At 52.1% G+C, this 19,383-nt stretch overlaps 1 protein-coding gene across 1 annotated transcript in view; it reads left to right on the plus strand.

Moving 5' to 3' along the window:
* The window catches only part of EBF4 (EBF family member 4), a 61,605-nt gene extending 44,211 nt beyond the window's left edge, over positions 1 to 17,394 (plus strand). The window contains exons 8-18 of the mRNA XM_077160217.1: positions 6,600 to 6,681; positions 7,377 to 7,494; positions 7,589 to 7,722; positions 7,818 to 7,944; positions 9,504 to 9,592; positions 9,697 to 9,762; positions 9,848 to 10,025; positions 10,134 to 10,322; positions 13,471 to 13,668; positions 16,262 to 16,337; positions 16,603 to 17,394. Of these exons, the coding sequence (XP_077016332.1) occupies positions 6,600 to 6,681; positions 7,377 to 7,494; positions 7,589 to 7,722; positions 7,818 to 7,944; positions 9,504 to 9,592; positions 9,697 to 9,762; positions 9,848 to 10,025; positions 10,134 to 10,322; positions 13,471 to 13,668; positions 16,262 to 16,332 (1,252 nt within the window). The 3' untranslated portion in view covers positions 16,333 to 16,337; positions 16,603 to 17,394. The remainder of the gene's footprint in view (positions 1 to 6,599; positions 6,682 to 7,376; positions 7,495 to 7,588; positions 7,723 to 7,817; positions 7,945 to 9,503; positions 9,593 to 9,696; positions 9,763 to 9,847; positions 10,026 to 10,133; positions 10,323 to 13,470; positions 13,669 to 16,261; positions 16,338 to 16,602) is intronic.
* The last annotated feature ends 1,989 nt before the right edge of the window (positions 17,395 to 19,383 follow it).

A 19,383-nucleotide genomic window follows, 5' to 3' on the forward strand; every position in this document is an offset into this window, starting at 1 on the left:
ACTGAGCTTCAACAATGATACTTTCTTGACTCATCTTGTTCCTCTCTTGGCTCACCTGATCATTGTGAAAATGTTCTGGGTCTGAGGGCAGCAAACACAACAGCCACAGACCTAAAACTAAGAGCAAGGGGGCTTACAGTTATCTCAATAAAAATTTCAATTAAGCAACACATTAAATTGCACAGATAAAATTGATAGGTGTTATTGTATGTGTAAATTATTCCTCAATGACGTGGATTAAAAAAATTCTATACGAGAAAAAAAAAAGAGCAAGTGGGCTTGAGTCACTCCTTTGCAACCCTGTTGAACTTTGTAACCCATAAAATAGCTAGGCTGGTCCCTGCGCAGCATGCCTCTCAGAGCTGCTTTTTTTTTTTTCCATTTTTTTATCGTATAGTATAACATATACAAAGCAAAAAAATGCAAAAGTGATAGTTTTCAAAGCACTCTTCAACAAGTAGTTACAGGACAGATCCCAGAGTTTGTCATGGGCTACCGTACGATCCTCTCAGATTTTTCCTCCTAGTGGCTCCAGAACATAGGAGACTAGAAGGCTTAAATATTTTTTTATCACCACAATTGACTTTTTTTCTTTCTTTTTTGTGAAAAATAGTATACATACAAAAAAGCAATAAATTTCAAAGCACAGCACCACAATTAGTTGTAGAACATATTTCAGCATTTGACATGGGTTACAATTCCACCATTTTAGGTTCTCACTTCTAGCTGCTCTAAGATATTGGAGACTAAAAGAGATATCACTTTAATGATTCAGCAATCATATTTATTTGTTAAATCTAATCTTCTCTGTATAATCCTACCATCACTTTTGATCTTTCTATCCCTCTCTTTAGGGGTATTTGGGCTATGGCCATTCTAACTTCTTCATGTTGGAAGAGTCTGTCATAAATATGGGGTAGAGAAATGGAACTATCTGATGTTCTAGAGAGGCTGGGCCTTCTGGGTTTCAGGACTTATCTGGACCACGGACCCATCTGGAGGTTGTAGGTTTCTGGAAAATTACACTAGTGCCTGGAACCCTTGTGGAATCTTATATATTGCCCTAGGTGTTCTTCAGGATTGGCTGGAATGGTCTTGGTTAGGGTTTGGCAGGTTATGATAGGTAACAATTAGTCTAACTGAAGCTTGTGTAAGAGCAACCTTCAGAGTAGCCTCTTGACTCTATTTGAACTCTCTCAGCCACTGATACGTTATTCTCTTCCCCCTTTTGGTCGGGATGGAATTGTTGATCGCACAGTGCCAGGGCCGGACACATCCCTGGGAATCCTCTCCCACGTCGCCAGAGTGACTTTCACCCTCTGAGGGCTGCTTTTGAAGAGATGGTGGGCTTGGGGTAGGGGTGGCACTGGGCTCAGAGGCCACACTGGGAAGGACTCTCCCGGGACTCTTGCCAGCATCAATGTCAGGAGGACCCAAGTTCATGTCCTGAATTAGGCATTTACTAGCTCTGTGACTGCATAACTTGTTCTTGTTTATCCTCAGTTTCCTCATCTGTGAAGTGGGAATGATTGCAGATCTACACCACCTCAGAATTGTGCGAGGGTTAAACGTATAACGCAAGTGACAAGCTTAGCAGAGTGCCAGGCGCTGGTTAAGTGCTCGAAAGATTGGGCCAGGTTCACTTTTTTAATTTTTACAAAATTGCCTCCCTGATAGGCATTTTACTTGTAACTTGGCGCTTGTATTTATGGTACTTTCTTTCCATAATTCTGTTTGGACTTGACCTTTCTCTCACCACCTTTTATTCCTGCTTTCTTCCCCGTGGCCCAGAAGAGGAGTGCATGCCCCAGGGAACCTCACAGCCTCCAGTGGGGATGGCACTAGGCACAGTTCTGACCTCAACTCAGAGGCATCCTATAAAGGTCACCCTCTGTGACGGCACCAAGTGGCCAGAGCCGTACACTTGGCCTGTAGCAGAGCCAGTGAAAATAAGCTTTCTCAGATTCACAGACCCACAGGGCTGAGGACAGGGGGGCTGTAAGAGAACAATCCTGGGCTTCTCCCACATTGCTTTCTACCTCAGATCCCTGTAGGGTGGTCCCGGGCCTCAGAACCTTGTCCTCATTTACCTACAAGCTGCCCAGGCTTTCCTCTTTCAAGGGAAGCACAGTGCCTCAGTTTCTCACCCATACGCATTTGTCTTCCCCTTCCCCGCGGATTCCCTGACCCTTCCCCAATTCATCCTGCAACTGGCTTCTGTGCAGACATGGCCGGGAGGCCCTGCCACTGCTGTATCCTCTTTCCTGATTCAGCCTAATCTTCCCCAGCTGTTCTGGGTCCTCCCCCACCCCGAGGCGTGGGACAGAGTGTCACCCAGGAGGTGTCAGCCTGTGGAGAAACTGCTATCCTCACATTAGCCCCCTAGTGCCAGGGGTGATGGGAGGAGTGTCTGTCTCCCTGCAGTAGCGAAGGACTGGGCAGGCTCTGAGCCCCACCCTGAGGGTGAGGGAAGGTGGGCACAGTTGGGGCAGAGAAGAGGTTTGGGCACCCCTTCTGGTTCTCCCAGACCAGAGTGGAGGTACCCCAACTCCAGGCCCCGGGACACAGCATTTCTGAGGCTAGCCTTGGAGGACAGACTCCTTTGGAGGCCAGTCACTCTAGTCAAGGTATAGTCTTCAAAACGTGGAGAACCTGATTCTCATATAAATTGTTAGTGAGTGTATTTGAGGACTTCAAATAACTTATTACTGAGGAAACTAGCCGCATGAAAAAGCTGGTTCAAAGAAGGCTAAGAGTAACTGAGATCTGTATGTATGTATCTATTTGTCTGTTTGTCTGTCTGTAATACTGAAATAAGATTACCAAGTTAGATACAAAGCTAGCTAGCATAGACAATAACATAGTAACCTTACGGGCTAACTTCTCTACTGAACAGAAGTTATTTACTTCTCCTCCCAGCAAATATCATTTGCATCTTATCAGTTTTCTGCAAATTAACAACTAACTTTACAGAGTCTGGGCCCCAATCAATAGTAAATATGAGTCAAAGTCACTTGCCCCTAGACAATCGGATGACGCCATAGGTGGCTTTGTAACATAACGTTCCAGAGAAGCATTGTCCAGTATAAATAGAACAGAAGCCACAGCCATAATTTAAAATTTTCTACAAGCCACTTTGAAAAAAGAAAGAAGAAATTGGTAAAATTAATTTCAATGATATGTTTTATAGAAACCAACATGTCCAAAATAGTACCAGTTTAACATGTAAGCAATATACAAAAAAGTTAATGAGATATTTTACATTCTGGTTTCCTTTTTTTTTATATTCTTTTTTTCTAAATAAGGCTTCAAAATCCGACGTGTGTTTTATACCCACAGCACATCTCAGATGGGACTAACCGCATTTCAAGTGCTCAGTAGCCACATGGGGCTGATGGCTGCTATCCTGGAGAAGACAGATCTTGAGCAGTGATTCTCAAACTTTAGTGGGCATCAGACTCACCCAGATGACTTGGGAAATCACCCCAAGAGTTTCTGAGTCAGCAGGCCTGAGGTGGGACCTGAAATTTCTGTCTTTCTAGCAAGTTCCCAGGTGATGCTGTCACTACTGGCCTGGGCACCACCACTTGGAAAACCACTATTCCAGTGACTGTCATCACTGTCATCTTTTTTGCTTCATTTCCATTCCAGGGTAATTTTCTTAATATGGCTCAGGCTAGCGGGCTGGGCAGCTGTAGCAGCAGCTCCCTGGAGAGTTTCGCACTGGCTCAGCCTCTGATGGGGCAGGCTGCTGGCTGGGTTACAGCCTCATGGCCACCAACCACATTTGGGGAGATTTCAGCTGCACTGCTGTTAATGGCACCTACTGTGTGCTGCTCTGACCTAGAGGCCAGGAGGCGGGGGAAAGGGGAAGGGACCCTCAACAACCCCACGGAGTGCCCACCTGGTGTTGCCTGCTTCTTACTCATCACCACTCTGTGGGTGATGCAACGAGGCTCAGAAAGGGAGATGTCCTAGGGTAGGTCACATAGGATGGAGGTGCTTTGGGGTGGGGGGGGTTGTCCACCAATGTGCAGAGTGGCCAGACAAGGCTGGCTTGACAGAGAGTGGGAATTAGTGCTGATGCTAAAGGACAGGTGGAACCCATATTAGAAAGGGGGAAAGTGGGAAGCCCTTCTCCACACGGGTGGAGGGAACAGGCCAATGAGGGGCTCCCTGGGTGCAAGTGGAACCCCACCAGGGAACTGCAGCCTGAGGCCATGAGAGGTTAGAAGAAAAGGAAGTCCCAGAGGCAGCACTGAAAGACACTTCAGCCTTCCTCTTTCTTCTGTACGTTTGGGAGTGGGCTTGGTGCAGTGGGCACATGTGGGTGTAAGGGAAGTGTGTGTGTCATCTTTGGGGGCATTCCTTGTAAAGGACTGAGCACGTGAACATTACATTCGAAAGAACTCCTCTGCAGAGTGCATGTGATTAGGGTGTCTATGTCCTATAAATGTGGGACCTGGGTGGGGTGATTACTGTGAGTGCAGCTGTGTCTGAACCATGGCGGGTATGGGAAGTGTTTGCACTGTGGGATATACTATTTGAGAGCATCTGAGGTGTCTGCACCTTGGGGTGACCTGCAGGGATATATAGGACATCAGTACTGTGGTGACTACTGTTTGGGGTCATCTGGGGTATCTGCACTTCACGGTAACCCATAGGAGTATTGGGATGGTTGTGCTATGGGGGTGCACTGTTTGGGGTCATATGGATAGCTGCACTTCAGGTGCTCTGTAGTGGAGAATACAGTGTTTATACCATGTGAGGTATTTCTGGGAGCTGTCCACTGTGGGTGGAACTGCATGCTGATGTAATGTCTCTGTAGAAAGGGAACCAGAGGGACATCCATTGTGGGAGGGAATATGAGATGCTGAGGGGTCAGCAGTGTAGACAGAGGCAGGGTCCTGGAGGAGGTGCACCTCCAAAAACCCGATGGCTACAGCTCCCAGTGAGGGGCTGCCCCCTTGAGACAGTTTTCCAGGGGTGGTTTCAACTCTTCCCAGTGCTTGGGGACCTCCTTTTTGGGGACTGAGTTTTCAGAGCCCATAATAAATTTTCCTCTGGAAGTGAATTTCTCATTTGCAGATTTTAGAGGCAACTCTGATAAATCAATTGGCATTCAGCTATGGGATCTAAAGCCAGAGAGTGATGGTAAAATGGGTACGTTCATACCATGGCCCAGTGCAGCACAGATATGGACTTGACCTGCCCACTGCACTCTAACTTTGTATGGGAGTCTCCTCACATGGTCACAGAGTCCTGCAGGGCCCGAGGCAGATGTTGATAGTTTCCTGAGTTTACCAAAGTGTAAGAGCCAAACCACTGTCCATAGTTACCGACCTGGGGGCGGCAGCACCAAGGCCCCATCATCCCAACTATTGCCCGGAAGGACTGGGGACCAAGTGCTCGTCAAAAAGCAGCTAAAAAGCAGCCCCATCCCTTTGTCACCATCTCTCATATCCTGTACTTTGTTCAAGTATTGTATATGAAAAAGATGTTCATTGTGTATCTGTATGGCATGTCTGACAGGTACACAGTATGTGTGTGCTGGTTATCTGTGCTTTGCGTAGATTTTTGCTGTGTATATAATAGGTGGAGAATATGTGCTGGAAGTTCTGCTGTGTGATGGAATCTGATGGGGTCTGCTGTGTGGGAGGGGCCTGTGGCGTGTGGTCAGGGTGATGGCTGTACAGTATTTGTGTGGTGATGACTGAACTTTTGGGGGATACTATACAACATGTAATGATGCATTCCTGAATGTGCTCTATGGTCCATATTCTTTCTGCACAGGTGCCTTGTGTGATGGCCCCACACTGTGCCTGAGGGGTATAGACACCGTGTGATTAGGATACATAGGTGTGTGATGAGGAGGTGCTGTATGTGGAGTCCATGATTGTGTGCTGGGTATACTCTGGGTCTGGTGGCTGTACACTGTGTGATGGGCCTGTCCTGTGAGTAATAGTGTATAAGGCATATCTTATATGCATAATGGACATACTCTTTAGGATAAGTATACAATGTGTGGGTGATAGATGTAGCCTGGGGAGGAGTGTGCTGTGTGATGGCTGTACTACTATGTGTGTGATGGGTGTAGATAAACTGTAGATGTATTATGACAAATCTACACCTAATGTGAAACATCGACTTTAGGTAACGGTGTGTACATGCTTTTATGGGGAATATGCATTGCATATGTGATGGGTGTACGGTGCGTTGGGTATAATTTATGAGCCATGGGTATATGCAGTGTATATAATGGATATACTCTTGATGATAAATACCCGTTGTGTGATGAGTGTACACTTTGTGGGGCAAATCAGCACCATGTGATCAGTAGCCCTGGTGGAGGGTGGGTGGGAGGCAGTTCTGTTCCTTATAGTGAGGCCATCAGGGTGTGACAGGCCTGCCCCAAGCACAGCAGACAAGCTGTGTACATGAGTTTGGGATGGGAATATGGGCGGGGGGGAGGGGGGCAGTGCCTGGGCATGAGTAGGCAGAGAGGGGCTACCCTCGGATGGGACATGGCAGGGAGCAGCTGGATCGTCATCTGTTTCCAGAACCCGCAGACCCTTGAGCCCACAACCACACTGTTTCAGGTTCTTCCTCAAGTTCTTCCTCAAATGCAACCAGAACTGCCTAAAGAATGCTGGAAATCCCCGGGACATGCGCCGCTTCCAGGTGGGCCTGGGGTGAGGGCTCCCCCAGCAAACCTGCCCGATCCTGACGGAGGAGGGGAGGGGTAGGAGGGCAGGCTGTGGCCTGGGACCTGCAGGGTCTGCTGCCTGCTGGGGGCGGGGCAGCTCTTTCGAACTGGTGCTGGTTGCCGAAGGAGGCTTCATTAGAGTCCCACTTAAGAAGATGCTAATTGTGACATTTTTACATGATTAACGACCCAGGTAATTTGCATAGCGTGAAGCCGAGAGCAGCTGCCCTTAGCACTTCCCCAACCTGTACACCTCTCCCAGTGCAGAGGCGGGAGAAGGCAACCCCTGACTCCTCCCCAGAACAGGGGGTGGTGGTGTTCTCAGGCTGATGCTGGCCTCCCTCGCCCCCTCCACCATCCAGACCCTCACTCCCACTTGCCTAAAATCCCATTCCTGCCTTGGAGCGCCAGGGATATAGCCTGGGGCACTTGTGTGTGCAAAAATAGTAGCCACTTTTTGCCAGTGTTTTTTTTCAGAGTTCCTATTTTTTCTAGCTTCTGAGAGTCAGTTCCTCTGACCCCTGCCACTGCCCCAGGGTCACCAGCCCTTGAAGGGCTGAAGCCCTCCCCAGGGACCTGGAATTCCAGCATTCACATACCATCTCCAAGTGCTGGTTCCCCACAACACCCCGGAGGGCTTCAGCCAGGCTGGCCTCGGCTCTCCCGGCAGGTGGTGGTGTCCACAACGGTGAGCGTGGACGGACACGTGCTGGCCGTGTCCGACAACATGTTTGTGCACAACAACTCCAAGCATGGCCGCCGGGCGCGCCGTCTGGACCCCTCGGAAGGTCAGGACCCCGGGCCCAGCCACTCGCCCCTCCCCCCGCCTCCCCCACCGACCCGGGCGCAGACCCCTGACCTGGCTCCTCTCCTGCCTCCCAGCTGCCACCCCCTGCATCAAGGCCATCAGCCCCGGGGAGGGCTGGACCACGGGCGGCGCCACCGTCATTGTCATCGGTGACAACTTCTTCGATGGGTTGCAGGTCGTATTCGGGAACGTGCTCGTGTGGAGCGAGGTGGGCCACCCCCCCACCAGTCTCCTACGGGGCCTCTGGGCTGGGCCCTCCCCTCGCGGGAACGGGACCGCAGGCCTCCCCCTCTCCCGTTGCAGCTCATCACGCCCCACGCCATCCGGGTGCAGACGCCCCCGCGGCACATCCCAGGGGTGGTGGAGGTGACCCTCTCCTACAAGTCCAAGCAGTTTTGCAAGGGAGCTCCCGGCCGCTTTGTCTACACAGGTGAGGAGTCAGGTGGGTGAGGGGAGGACCAGGGCAGGGAGAGGGTAGCCCCACTCCACCTTGTATGGCTGTGCCCAGCGAGGTGGGGGCCCAACCAGAATCCAGCGTGTGGCCGCGCCCCTGAGGCACCTGCAGCACCCACCTACACCCAGTGGCCTGCTCCAGCAGGAACCCTAAGACTCCGCTGGCGCGGGATTTTCTCTCCTTGAGAGTCTACGTTTTCCTTCCCTCTGGCTCCTCAGTCCCCTCCTGGGCCCTGCCTGAACAATCTTTCTGCTGAGGCCTTCTCACCAGGGCATCCCCTTTCCCCAACCAAGGTCTAGAATATCTCCACGGAGATGTTTATTTCAAAGATGGCCCAAAGAGGCTCACTGCTTTCCTGATCCTCCCTGAGTCTCTTGGGTCCTCCAGGTCACCCTGAGGCATCACTCTGTGCTGCACACAAGAACACACACCCCCCCACACACACACCCCTTGCACAATGCCAGGGTGAGTCATTAACACAGATATTTGTGAAAGGCACTGTCTGGAGATGCAGCATAGAACCCCAATCATCCCTGGCTCCAAGTGGTCACTCCCCAGCTCTACCTCCTGCCCTTCCCCATCCCGTCACCCACTCTCACCCCCACCCCCCAACAGATAGTCCCCAAGCCCTTCACAGGGCGGTGGACACTCCGTCATTCCGCAGCAGCTCCGGTCTACTGGAGAGAGGCCGAGCAGGGAGCACAGTTTGGCGTGGGGCACGGTCACCATGGGGCACTCATCAGAGAAATCAGCCTGGAGAAAGTGTGGGCTAAAACGGAACTGGGGAGAGAAAATGGAGTTAGTCAGATGGGGCAAGAAGGGCAAGTGCAAAGATCCAAGAGTGTCTTAAGCTTTGGGGAAAACGAATGGAAAGTCACTAAATGTAGAGTTGGAAGAACAGAAAGTAGAACTATGAGGCTGGTGAGTTAGGTTGGAGAGCGGCTGCCAAGGAGAAGGAGGAGGAGGAATCGCAGGCAAGAAGGGAGCTGTCAGGAAGCTCTGCCCGCCCAGGAAAACCCTGGATGTGGGCTGGTCCCTTCCTTGGGATGCAAGCAAACCTCTAACTGCTGAAAGAGGCTGAGTCTGCCTAAGCCATCATAGATAAATGGAGACTGTTGGGTTTTTTCTTATTTATAATAATCCAAATACTCCTATAACACCAAAATCCAAACAGAAAACTCCTCCCAATCTTGCCCCTAGGAATATAGAAATAATATATGTATACAGTTCCTCTTCCTTTCTAACCACAGATGGGGTCATATAATACATGTGTGTTAGTTCCAAGCCCCAGGCACAGGCCTGGCTCATTAAATTGTTGAGTGAATGAATAAAGGATGGAACTGAGGCAGCTTCTCGGCACCTCACTGACCCGGGTGTCCTGAGGCAATTTTCCAGGGGATTTGGTCTGGGCTCTAGTAAGGGGGTTCTGCCCCCACACTCCCAGACTAGGTGCTGGGGTGCGTGTGCATTTTGCGCCCAGTGTCCTGCGCCTGGCGCTGGCAGGGGGCGTCCTGCAACCTCGCGCTTCCCTCCAGCCCTGAACGAGCCCACCATTGATTACGGATTCCAGAGGCTACAGAAAGTCATTCCCAGACACCCCGGAGACCCCGAGAGGCTGCCCAAGGTACTCAGAGGGGCGCAGCGGGGCGGGAGTGAGGGTGTCCTGTGATGGAGGAGGTGAGGAGGGGCCCCCCGGGTCCGGCTCGCTGTCTCCTCCCCTGCCCGCAGGAAGTGCTGCTGAAGCGGGCGGCCGACCTGGCGGAGGCCCTGTACGGAGTGCCCGGCAGTAACCAGGTACAGCGCCCCCGCCCGCCTCCTTGAGCCTCCTGGCCCCGGCGCCTGCGGCTGCCCCGGCCCTGCCCTGCCCCTGTCTTCGCAGGAGCTCCTCCTGAAGCGAGCTGCCGACGTGGCCGAGGCGCTGTACAGTGCCCCGCGCGCGCCCGCGCCCCTCGGGCCCCTCGCCCCAAGCCACCCGCACCCCGCCGTCGTGGGCCTCAACGCCTTCAGCAGCCCGCTGGCCATCGCCGTCGGGGACGCCACGCCGGGGCCCGAGCCGGGTGCGTCCCGCTGCCCCCCCGCCCCGCAGTCCCCGGGCACCCCAATGGCTCCTGGCCCCCCCCCCCCCGCCCCGCGCGGCCCACCCCCTGACAGCCCCCCTCTCGCAGGCTACGCGCGCAGCTGCAGCAGCGCGTCGCCCCGCGGGTTCGCGCCCAGCCCCGGCTCGCAGCAGAGCGGCTACAGCGGCGGCCTCGGCGCAGGCCTTGGCGGCTACGGGGCGCCAGGCGTGGCCGGCCTCGGCGTGCCCGGGTCTCCTAGCTTCCTCAATGGCTCCACGGCCACCTCGCCCTTCGCCAGTGAGTGTCCCCTGCCCGCGCGCAGAGGGTGGGAGAGGAGTGGGCCGGGGCCAGGGGGAGCGGAATGGGACACAGCTTTGCCCCCCAGCCCAGCCCAGTAGGCTTCGGGCGCCTACCCCGTGGGGAGCGACCCTAGCCTTGCCCTCAGGCACATGCCCAGCCCAGCCCACCCCAGCGTGCAACCCCACCCTTCGGCCGCACACTTCGGACCCGGACCCGGGGGCCAGAGCAGTATTCGCATCTTTAACCTTCTTTGAAGATCCCAGTTGTGCACATCACTTCTAGCCCTCGGCTCTTTTTGAAACTGACTGTAATGGGAGGGACGTCCGGCAGGAACCTGCCCAAACGCCTGCTCCCTTTGCTTCTACTGCGGGGGCTTCGGGAGGAGGACGGCGCCCCCTGCCGGAAGTGCGTGGGAACTCAGGATTCAAGAGAAGCTGGCTTACGCCTGGCCCCACGCCCAGGGGAAACCCTGGCGGGAGAGGCAGGGACTTGCAGTGGGCCAGAGCCAGATAATCCTCTGTGGTCAGACAAAGATGATTTCAGAGTTTTGTTGTCCAAATCAAGAACTGTGTGGCATTCTGCAAGTTATTTTTCTTTTGGAACCAACATACCATCCCCAGTGTAGGGTTATTCTCAGGGCTGAATGCGCCAATGTACATAAAAGGCCCATACAAAATTCAAGAAAAGTGTAAGAGTATGGGCTTCATATGGCCTCTTGGGATGGAGCAGTCCAGAACTGGGTGGATGGACAACAAGGGCTTGTATACTTTTGCCATTTTAACACTGTCAAGACCCTCCTTCCAACACCAAGTCTCAGAATAGCATGTTTACAGCTCTTTTTAGCTTAGCTATTCCACAGACATTTATAAAGCACCTACTATGTGCAAAGCACTGGGCTTGAGGGGTGTAATTTTGCCCTGGCTCACCTGCAAGGAGCTTCTAGATCAATCATTAGAGAGGCCAAGTCCTGGGAGACCATCCTGCTAGTCTCCTCACACAGCCAGCAGTGGAGGAACACACAGCCAAATGTGCAAAAGCCAACCCATCCTTCTAGAGTTCTGGTTGGAAGCACATAAAAATGACCAAGGCTGCCTACAAAGGAGCTGGTTGTCCTCTCACTGCTCATATGTCCTGTGTTTGCCATCACTGACGCCATCTACTTAGCCTTCCTTGTCAGTGGCCTGCATCTTGGGTGCTGCTCTTTCTGGCTGAGGGTTTAAGCCTGGCTCTCTCCTCCTGACCTGGGCTCAAATTCTAGGACCTGAGGCTCTGTAGGCCAGTGTCCATGCAAAGTAATGGGCCTTGCGTGACCCTCCCTCTTCCAAGGCCTCTGCTGGCCCTCTGCTCAGGCCAGGTGCTACTGCTCCCCATTTCCCTTCAGCTCAGGGATGTACATCTCAACCTCTCTCTGGGTGCCTCTTGCGCCGTGGGCCTTCCCCAAGGCCAAAGGAATCTGAGCTTTCCCCTGAGACACCGTAGTGGGGTTTGGAACACCATCCCGCTAGCCTCCTCACACAGCCCCAATGTGCAAAAGCCAACCCATCCTTCTAGAGTTCTGGTTGAAAGCACAGATGCCAGTATTAGCTAGACCTGGTGCCTTCCTAGGCTGGGGGGACCTCGGACTTGCCTAAGGATTGGTCCCATCTTGTCATGTTGTCTTGACCAGTGCGCACAGGTCCCTGAGTTCAGGGTCTTTTGTTGAAAAACTTTAGGACATACCATTTCCATTGAGTTTTCCAGGATGTACCTGAGATGACATCCAGAACTGTATCAGCCAGAGGGTCTGGGGCTGTGTGCTCGCACCCCCATGACCATTCTTCAGCCTTGACCACCAGAGCCCTGTATTGACCCACAACTCCCAGCGTTACTGCAGCTACAAAATGTGCTAAGAGCCCCAGACCTTCGGGAGTTAGTTTATTTCCTGAATTTGGTCTCAAGCCCTTCAGGGGTCTCTGTGGGTCGTCGGCTAGCATGAGCATTGTCTCAAGGAGATGGTGCTCCACTGGGCTGAGGACTTTTGGAACAGGCTTAGGCATCATTACATCAGAGGTAGGGGACACCAAAGACATCAGGCTGTTGGTTCCACCCCAGGAACTTTTCCACATCTCCCACCTCACTTCTACCCCCCCATTGCTGGATACTTGAACAACAATCACATCATAGCCTTATTGATATTTAGAAAAGAGTGGCAGGGAATTGGGTTCAGATGAGGCTGGGATCCAGAGATGCCCTGGGCACCTGGAAAGGAGGCTGCAGGATGGGGGGCAGGCAAAGTTTGTGTTTAGGAGGTCTCCTGATAACTCCCAGGAGAAGGGTCCATAGCCCTGAGGGGCTAGGGACCTGTATAACAGGAACATTTGAGGAGGTAGATTCTGTCTTTTTCTTTAGAACTGACCAGTTGGAAGAGGGAGATACAGGAAACCTCCAAGACCCAGGCTGGAAATGACAAGGACCTGCATTAAGCTGGAAGGGGACATGGTAGCAGGGGAGGAAGTGCAAGGGTGGAAGAGAATGACAAGGCGGGCGTATATAGAGAGGAATTTAGGATGCTTCTTGTGTGGGCTGTGGTCCTGGCCAGAGAGACCTTAGAGCTGGAGCCTGTATATATCCCAAACTGCATCTCTAACCACTTGCCCCAGTTCTTCTCTGAGCCCTGACCCTTGATTCTAACTTTGGCACCCCAGGACCCCTAAACATTCTTAGCACCTCTAAATCCCGTTAGTCTTCTGTGGGGACCCTAACTCAGTCTGTCTTCTCTTACTAACCTCTGCCTGGTCTTTGGGATGCCACCAAGTGTTTGGTTAGTTGGGTGCTTTGCTTTTGCTTTTGTTTTATCTGGCCTGGCTCTGTCACCTCCAGCCCTGAAAAAGGGTGCCCAGAATCCCCAAGGATGCAAGGACTGGCCCAGGAAGACTTCCCAGGATCCCTGGGGCCCCCACCCTGCCTCAAGACCCTGCCCTATCCTGGCTTCCATAGGAGCCTCACCACCCCCAGTGAGGTCTGAGCCAGTGCCAGGTTTACAGCCCATGGGGACCCACTGCCCATGCTGGGGCCCCAGCCGAGCTGCTCACTCTGGTGCTGTTTCCCTGTTGTGTCTCCCACCGCCTTCCCTGCTGTACCTGCCCCTCTCTGCCCCGCCCCGGAGTCATGCCCTCTAGCCCCCCGCTGGCCGCCGCCTCCTCCATGTCCCTCCCGGCCGCTGCCCCCACCACCAGCGTCTTCTCCTTCTCGCCTGTCAACATGATCTCCGCGGTCAAACAGAGGAGCGCCTTTGCCCCTGTGCTGCGCCCACCCAGCTCCCCGCCCCAGGCCTGCCCCAGAGCCCATGGAGAGGGGCTTCCAGGTGAGTCATCCATATGGCCCCACCATAGTGGCCTGAGGAAGCCAGGCTTCGGGGGCCCCTCCATCCATACTTCACCAGTACCACATGCTGGTTGACCAGTTCTCCCTGGTGAGTTGAGTGCAGGGAGAGTCCATCTGGATGCCATTTCCCTGGGCTCCACAACTTGGGGAGAACACCATTGTGGTGGCTATCAACTGGCCACATGGCCAAGGGGAGGAAGACTCAGATCACAGTAGAAGAAGATCTGGAAACCAGTCTCAATGCCCTGCCCCCATCCAATTAGAGCCTAGAGCAAAGACCTAGCACTCCAAGCTGGAAGTAGCCTGTGTGCCACATGACTTTGACCTGTGCCTCCCCGTATGCACTTAAAGGGTAGCAAACACTGGTGTGTATAGTGGGGTACTCGCTGGATGGAAGGAGACCGACCTTCCCCTCCTCAATTTTACAGATAGGGAATTGAGACCAAGTAACGCCCCCTCACCCCATTAGTCAGATGGTTGCTCTCTCACTTTACATACATGCAGCAGAACCCTTTAGTCAGAAGAACTTTTCCCATCCAAGCATTCATTGGAAATTCACTAGGAGTCAGGTAGACAAAGGGAGAGGGTGGCTATGGGAAAGAAGGCGACGGGATATGGGGGGCACGGTTGGAAGAGGGTGTCTTCACTGAGAGGCTTTCAGGTTTTTCCATGTCTGACTGGGAAGGGGGTGTTTCTAGGGGCTCCCCTAGCACTTGGTCCCAAGTTTAGCATGTACCTCATTGCCTGGCTCACAACAGGTGCATAATAAATAGTGGCTGAATTAGTGAATGAATAAATGAGTCCGAGAGACAGCCCTTAAGCCCCCAGGCAGAGGGCTGTGCAGTTTGCTAGAACAGGGATTGTGCAGGTCCTATAGGGCAGTAGTGGATATTCATTAAGAAAGGAATAAGTTTTCAAATAATGTAAATGGGTTTTTAAATTGAATTTGTCAGAGCCTTTAATGAGCTAGGGTACATTGTGTTATCTTCTAGGAAACAAGAAAATGCAAATTTACTTGCACATCAAATGTGTTTTTCAAGAGTTTCTTGAGATTAGTGTCAGGTAAAGCCATTGGGGGCAGAGGGAGAGACTTCCCAAGTGGCGGCTGTGGCCTGATGTGGGGGCTGGTCAGGCCGGGCCGCCAGTCACAAGAATGAGACCAGTGTCCTGGGCCCCAGAATCATCTCCAGACCAAGGCAGGGACAGGTGGGAAGGCCCTGTGCCGAGGCAGGGGAGGGGGCTGTGGGCTGTGCCCAGTGGTGCCTCCGTGCCCCAAGGTCCCTGCGTAAGGCACTTAAGATCGAAGCAGCCAGAGAACACAGAAGAAGGGGCTGTGCTGAGTGCAAGCAGAGCAATCCAGGGCAGTCTGGATATTTCTCAGCACCCTCTCAAGGATGGACTGGGAACCCCTCCCGGCAGGAGCTTATCACCTCCTCAGGACTCATAGGCAAGCCCATGGCAGTGACTCAACAGACTTTTGTGCTGGGGGGTGTGGGGGCTGCTTGGTGATTCACCTAGAGAATAGGGCGTCGCCAGAGAAGGCCTTGCTCAAGCAGGGTTTGAAGCGTGACTTGGAGTCTTCTATTGGGGGAGGAGTGCCCTGGACAGAGGAGCCCTCAGCATGAAGGGGTGGAGGATGTGGGGAGGTAGAGCCTACTCACTAAAAGTTAGAAACATAATGCATACAAATGTTCGTGCAAGATTTATTTACTCATTAATGAGGGACCAGCAGAATGACAGAGCAGCTTAAAGGAAAATATGAGACTGAAGTCAGTGAAAGAAAGACTGCTGAAATAAGATTGCTAAATTAGATGCAAAACTGGTTCTGTTGGGCGATAAAACTATAAGCATTGGGATCCCCTTTTCTACCAATTAGGAAGCTTTTGCCATTTATCAAATCTCTTCTCATATCACTTTAACAAAGCCTGGGTCCTAACCAGTTGTGTGTAGCATGTCAAACAAAGCTCCCTTTCCCAGCATAAGATGACTCAGGAAGGGCTTGGTAGATGATGCTACAGGATGACTCTGAAAGGGCATGCAATCATTTTTTGCCTGATTTCCAAGTTTTGGATAATTTTTCTTAACCTAAGTGTGTCTGGAGCTTAAAATATGAGCAGTGGGGAGAGCAGAGGGGCTCTGATTTTTCTCTTGCCAACAAAGGGAAGCATGGGAGCATATGAGGCAGGGACAGAGAAGCAAAGAGGGGATGACCCTACCATCTTCCCTTTTCAGAATAATAAGGCTTGGGTAGGGTGGTATGTGAGGGGGAGAGATTAATTTCTTATGGCTAAGGAGGCAAAATGATGGTGCTGCTGCACTCCTCTTTCCTTTTTTGTCCTGGGACTTGGCCATCTCCTTCCTCATCCTGAGACTGGCCCTCTGTCACCTGAGGAGGCTAAGGGAACAAGGGAGGCAGCTGTGGTCTTGGGACTGTACCTCTTAAGAGGTCCAAGGGGCGCCCCTCACCTATCTGTATAACGCTGATTGCTCCCAAGGCTCCCGAAAGCCTTGTCCAGAGAAGGGCAGGCACTTAAGGCTGTGTACTCATGTCTGCTCTCTCCTTGGTTATGCAGACCCGCCTTTTGAGGATTCTGACAAGTTCCACTCCCCGGCCCGGGGACTTCAGAGCCTGGCATACTCCTAATTACGGTAGGTCTCTCACTGGGTCTTACCTCCACCCCTGGCTCTGGGATGGCTTTCTCTCTAAAAGATTTTAGCAGGGATGGGGAACTAGGGTCCAAATCTCCATCCCCGGGGCCTGTCCAGACAGCTCTAGAGCCCCACAACCCACCTAGAGCCAGTTAGCCCTCCCCAGTGGTCCAAGCTGGAGAACAGGTAGAGAAAAGGCTTCCTGTTCCTTGGGCAGCCAGCCTTCCTCCGGGACCTTCTCTCCTTCTCCCTCTTCCCCCACCAGGTCTGCAGGCGCTGCCCACACCAAGCCTGTACCGGAAGTCTCTCCAGGATTCGCACCCATGTCCTGGATGGCACACAGGCAGATGCAGGCCCAAGGCTGCAGGCAGACCTCAACCCGGGAGCCTGAACTGGGAGAGACCTTCCTCCCTGTGCTCAAGGCCCACCCAGCCCTGCAGGCTTCTCGCATCTCCCTTTCATGGGGCTAGTCAGAAGCCCAGCAATGTGCTGATGCTCTGGGCAGGAGAGCATCCCCAGAGAGGTGCTGGGATGCCAGGCCTCATTTGCTGGGTCAGTTCCTCTGGAAGAGATGGATCTTATTCATACCAGGGACAGCGGGTGAGGGAAGCATGGGATGGAGACTGTGGGAAGGAGGACAGCTCAGGGAGAGATGGCCTGGGAAGGTCCTGTTTGTATCTGACCCATCTCAACAGGCCGAGCATCCCAACTTCTCTCCAGGGCAAGGGGTGGTGCCCAGCAGCCTCAGGAGGCCCGCCCAGGCTCCCATGGAGCTTCTGAAGGCCGCATGACCCCGCGGCTGCCCCTCTTCTTTTGAGACCTGCACACTCATGCTTGCCACATCGTGACTCCTAATGGGGGCTTTGGGCATGGAGGGTGCAGAAGAAGGGAGGCCCGGGATTTTGAGTCTTCCCCTCCGATGGATGTCTCGTGGACTCTGACTGACTCAATCTGGCTGGTCCCACGGATAGGGGCCAGCTGCCCCCCAGGTGGCCTCATACTCTTCTCTGCTCTGCTGAGTTTGGAGAAAAGAGAACAATAAACAGATGCAGGTGGCTGCCTTGCCTCTCTTGCCTCCTTCCTTGGCATGGGTTTTTCTCTCTCAGCAGTTCTGCAACTCTCATGCGGCCCCTCCAAACCATGCCCCCGGGTAGTCCCCTTGAACTGTGGGCTTTTTAAACAGCCTCCAGTTCAACTGAGCAAGTATGCTCTGCAATACTCCATCTCTTCTTGGATATGAGAGGGGCAAGGAGGTCGGGAGCAGGCCTGAGGCCCCACGAGATGGGCTTAGCACGAGAGCTCTGGATGAGTGCACAGTCAGGCCACTGAGGATGCTCCAGTCCTCCAGCTGTCTGGCCAAGACCAAGGAAAGGACTGTCAGGAGACTACTGGGAACCAGAGCAGATCCAACACACTACCCAACTGCATGGAGGCTCGGAAGTTAGGTCCTGATGGAGACTGCAGAGCCCCACCTTGGCTGGATTGATCAGCTTTTGGCCCCTAGGCGCAACCATCTGACCTACTCACATCCCACCTTCCCAGGCCTAGGCACCTTCTCGCTGGCCTGCCTCAGGGTTTGGGAGGAGTGGCGGTGAGGAGGCAGGAGCCTTAGGCCCACTCACTCCCCTAGGGTGAATCTGTCATCCCCCTGAGACACATCTCCTAGGCCCTAAAGGTCTGGCTGTCTGACCCTGGAAGACATTTTTTAAAATACATAAATATTTCTTGAGATATCTTCACACACACACAGCCCATCCAAAGTATACAATCCATGGCTCATAATGTATCACATAGTTGTGTATTCATCATCGTAATTATTTTCAGAACATTTGCATTATTCCAGAAAAATAATGCAAAAAACACAAAATACTCATACATGCCATACCCCTTACCCCTCCCTCTCATTGACCAATAATATTGTAATCTACACATTTTTTTCCATTTTTACTTTTTATCCACCCCTTTTTATTTGTTTATTTATTTGTCCTTATTTTTTTACTCATCTGTCCATACCCTGGATAAAGGGAGTGTCAGCCACAAGGTTTCACAATCACATGGGCACATTGTAAAAGCTATATAGCTATACAATCATCGTCAAGAATCAAGGCTACTGGAATACCGTTCAATAGTATCAGATACGTCTCACTAGCCACTCCAATACACCATCAACTAAAAAGGAATACCTATATAATACAGGAGAATAACCTCCAGGATAACCTCTTGACTGTTTGAAATCTCTCAGCCACTGAAACTTTATTTTGTTTCATTTCTCTCTTTCCCCTGTTAGTCAAGAAGGCTTTCTCAATTGCATGATTCTGGGTGCTGGCTCATCCCAGGGAGACCTGTCCCATGTTGCCAGGGGGCTTGCACCTCTGGGAGTCATGTCCCACGTAGTGGGGAGGGCAGTGAGTTCACCTGCCAAACTGGTTTAGAGAAGCCACATCTGAGCAACAAAAGAGGTTCTCTGGAGGTGACTCTTAGGCATAATTATAAGTAGGCTTAGTTTATCCTTTGCAGGAATGTTTCATAGGGGCAAGTCCCAAGACTGAGGGCTGAGCTTATTAAATTGATTGTCCCCAGTGCTTTTGAGAATATCAGGAATTCCCCAGGTGGGGAAGTTTAATATTTCCTCTTTTCTAGCCAGTCCCTCCAGGGAGCTTTGCAAATGCTTTTTTATTTTCTGTCCAATTTTATTGTGGGGTATAGCAGGGCATCACACCGATCTATACAAACCAACAAGAGCTCACTCCCTATTCATGATTCCATGTAATTATGGTGTTCAAATAAACTGACTATACAAGTTAAATTAGATATTGTGGTACCAGAATATAAATTTTGCACCAAACAAGCATCTCTTCCTTTGGTCTCACACAGAAGTTGAAGTTTTAAAATATGGACCATATCATCCTTTACTTTGTATTCTGGTTTACCTTAGTCCTATCCAGATCAGCTTCGTTCATTTCTCTAGTTAAAGTTTGATCACTTTTTCAATTTTTTAAACAGTTGTTGTACGGGGTAAGGCTGACTTTCAGAGCTTCAGGGCACT

This window comes from Tamandua tetradactyla, chromosome 1 (genome assembly GCF_023851605.1).
Source record: "Tamandua tetradactyla isolate mTamTet1 chromosome 1, mTamTet1.pri, whole genome shotgun sequence".
NCBI classification, from domain to species: domain Eukaryota; kingdom Metazoa; phylum Chordata; class Mammalia; order Pilosa; family Myrmecophagidae; genus Tamandua; species Tamandua tetradactyla.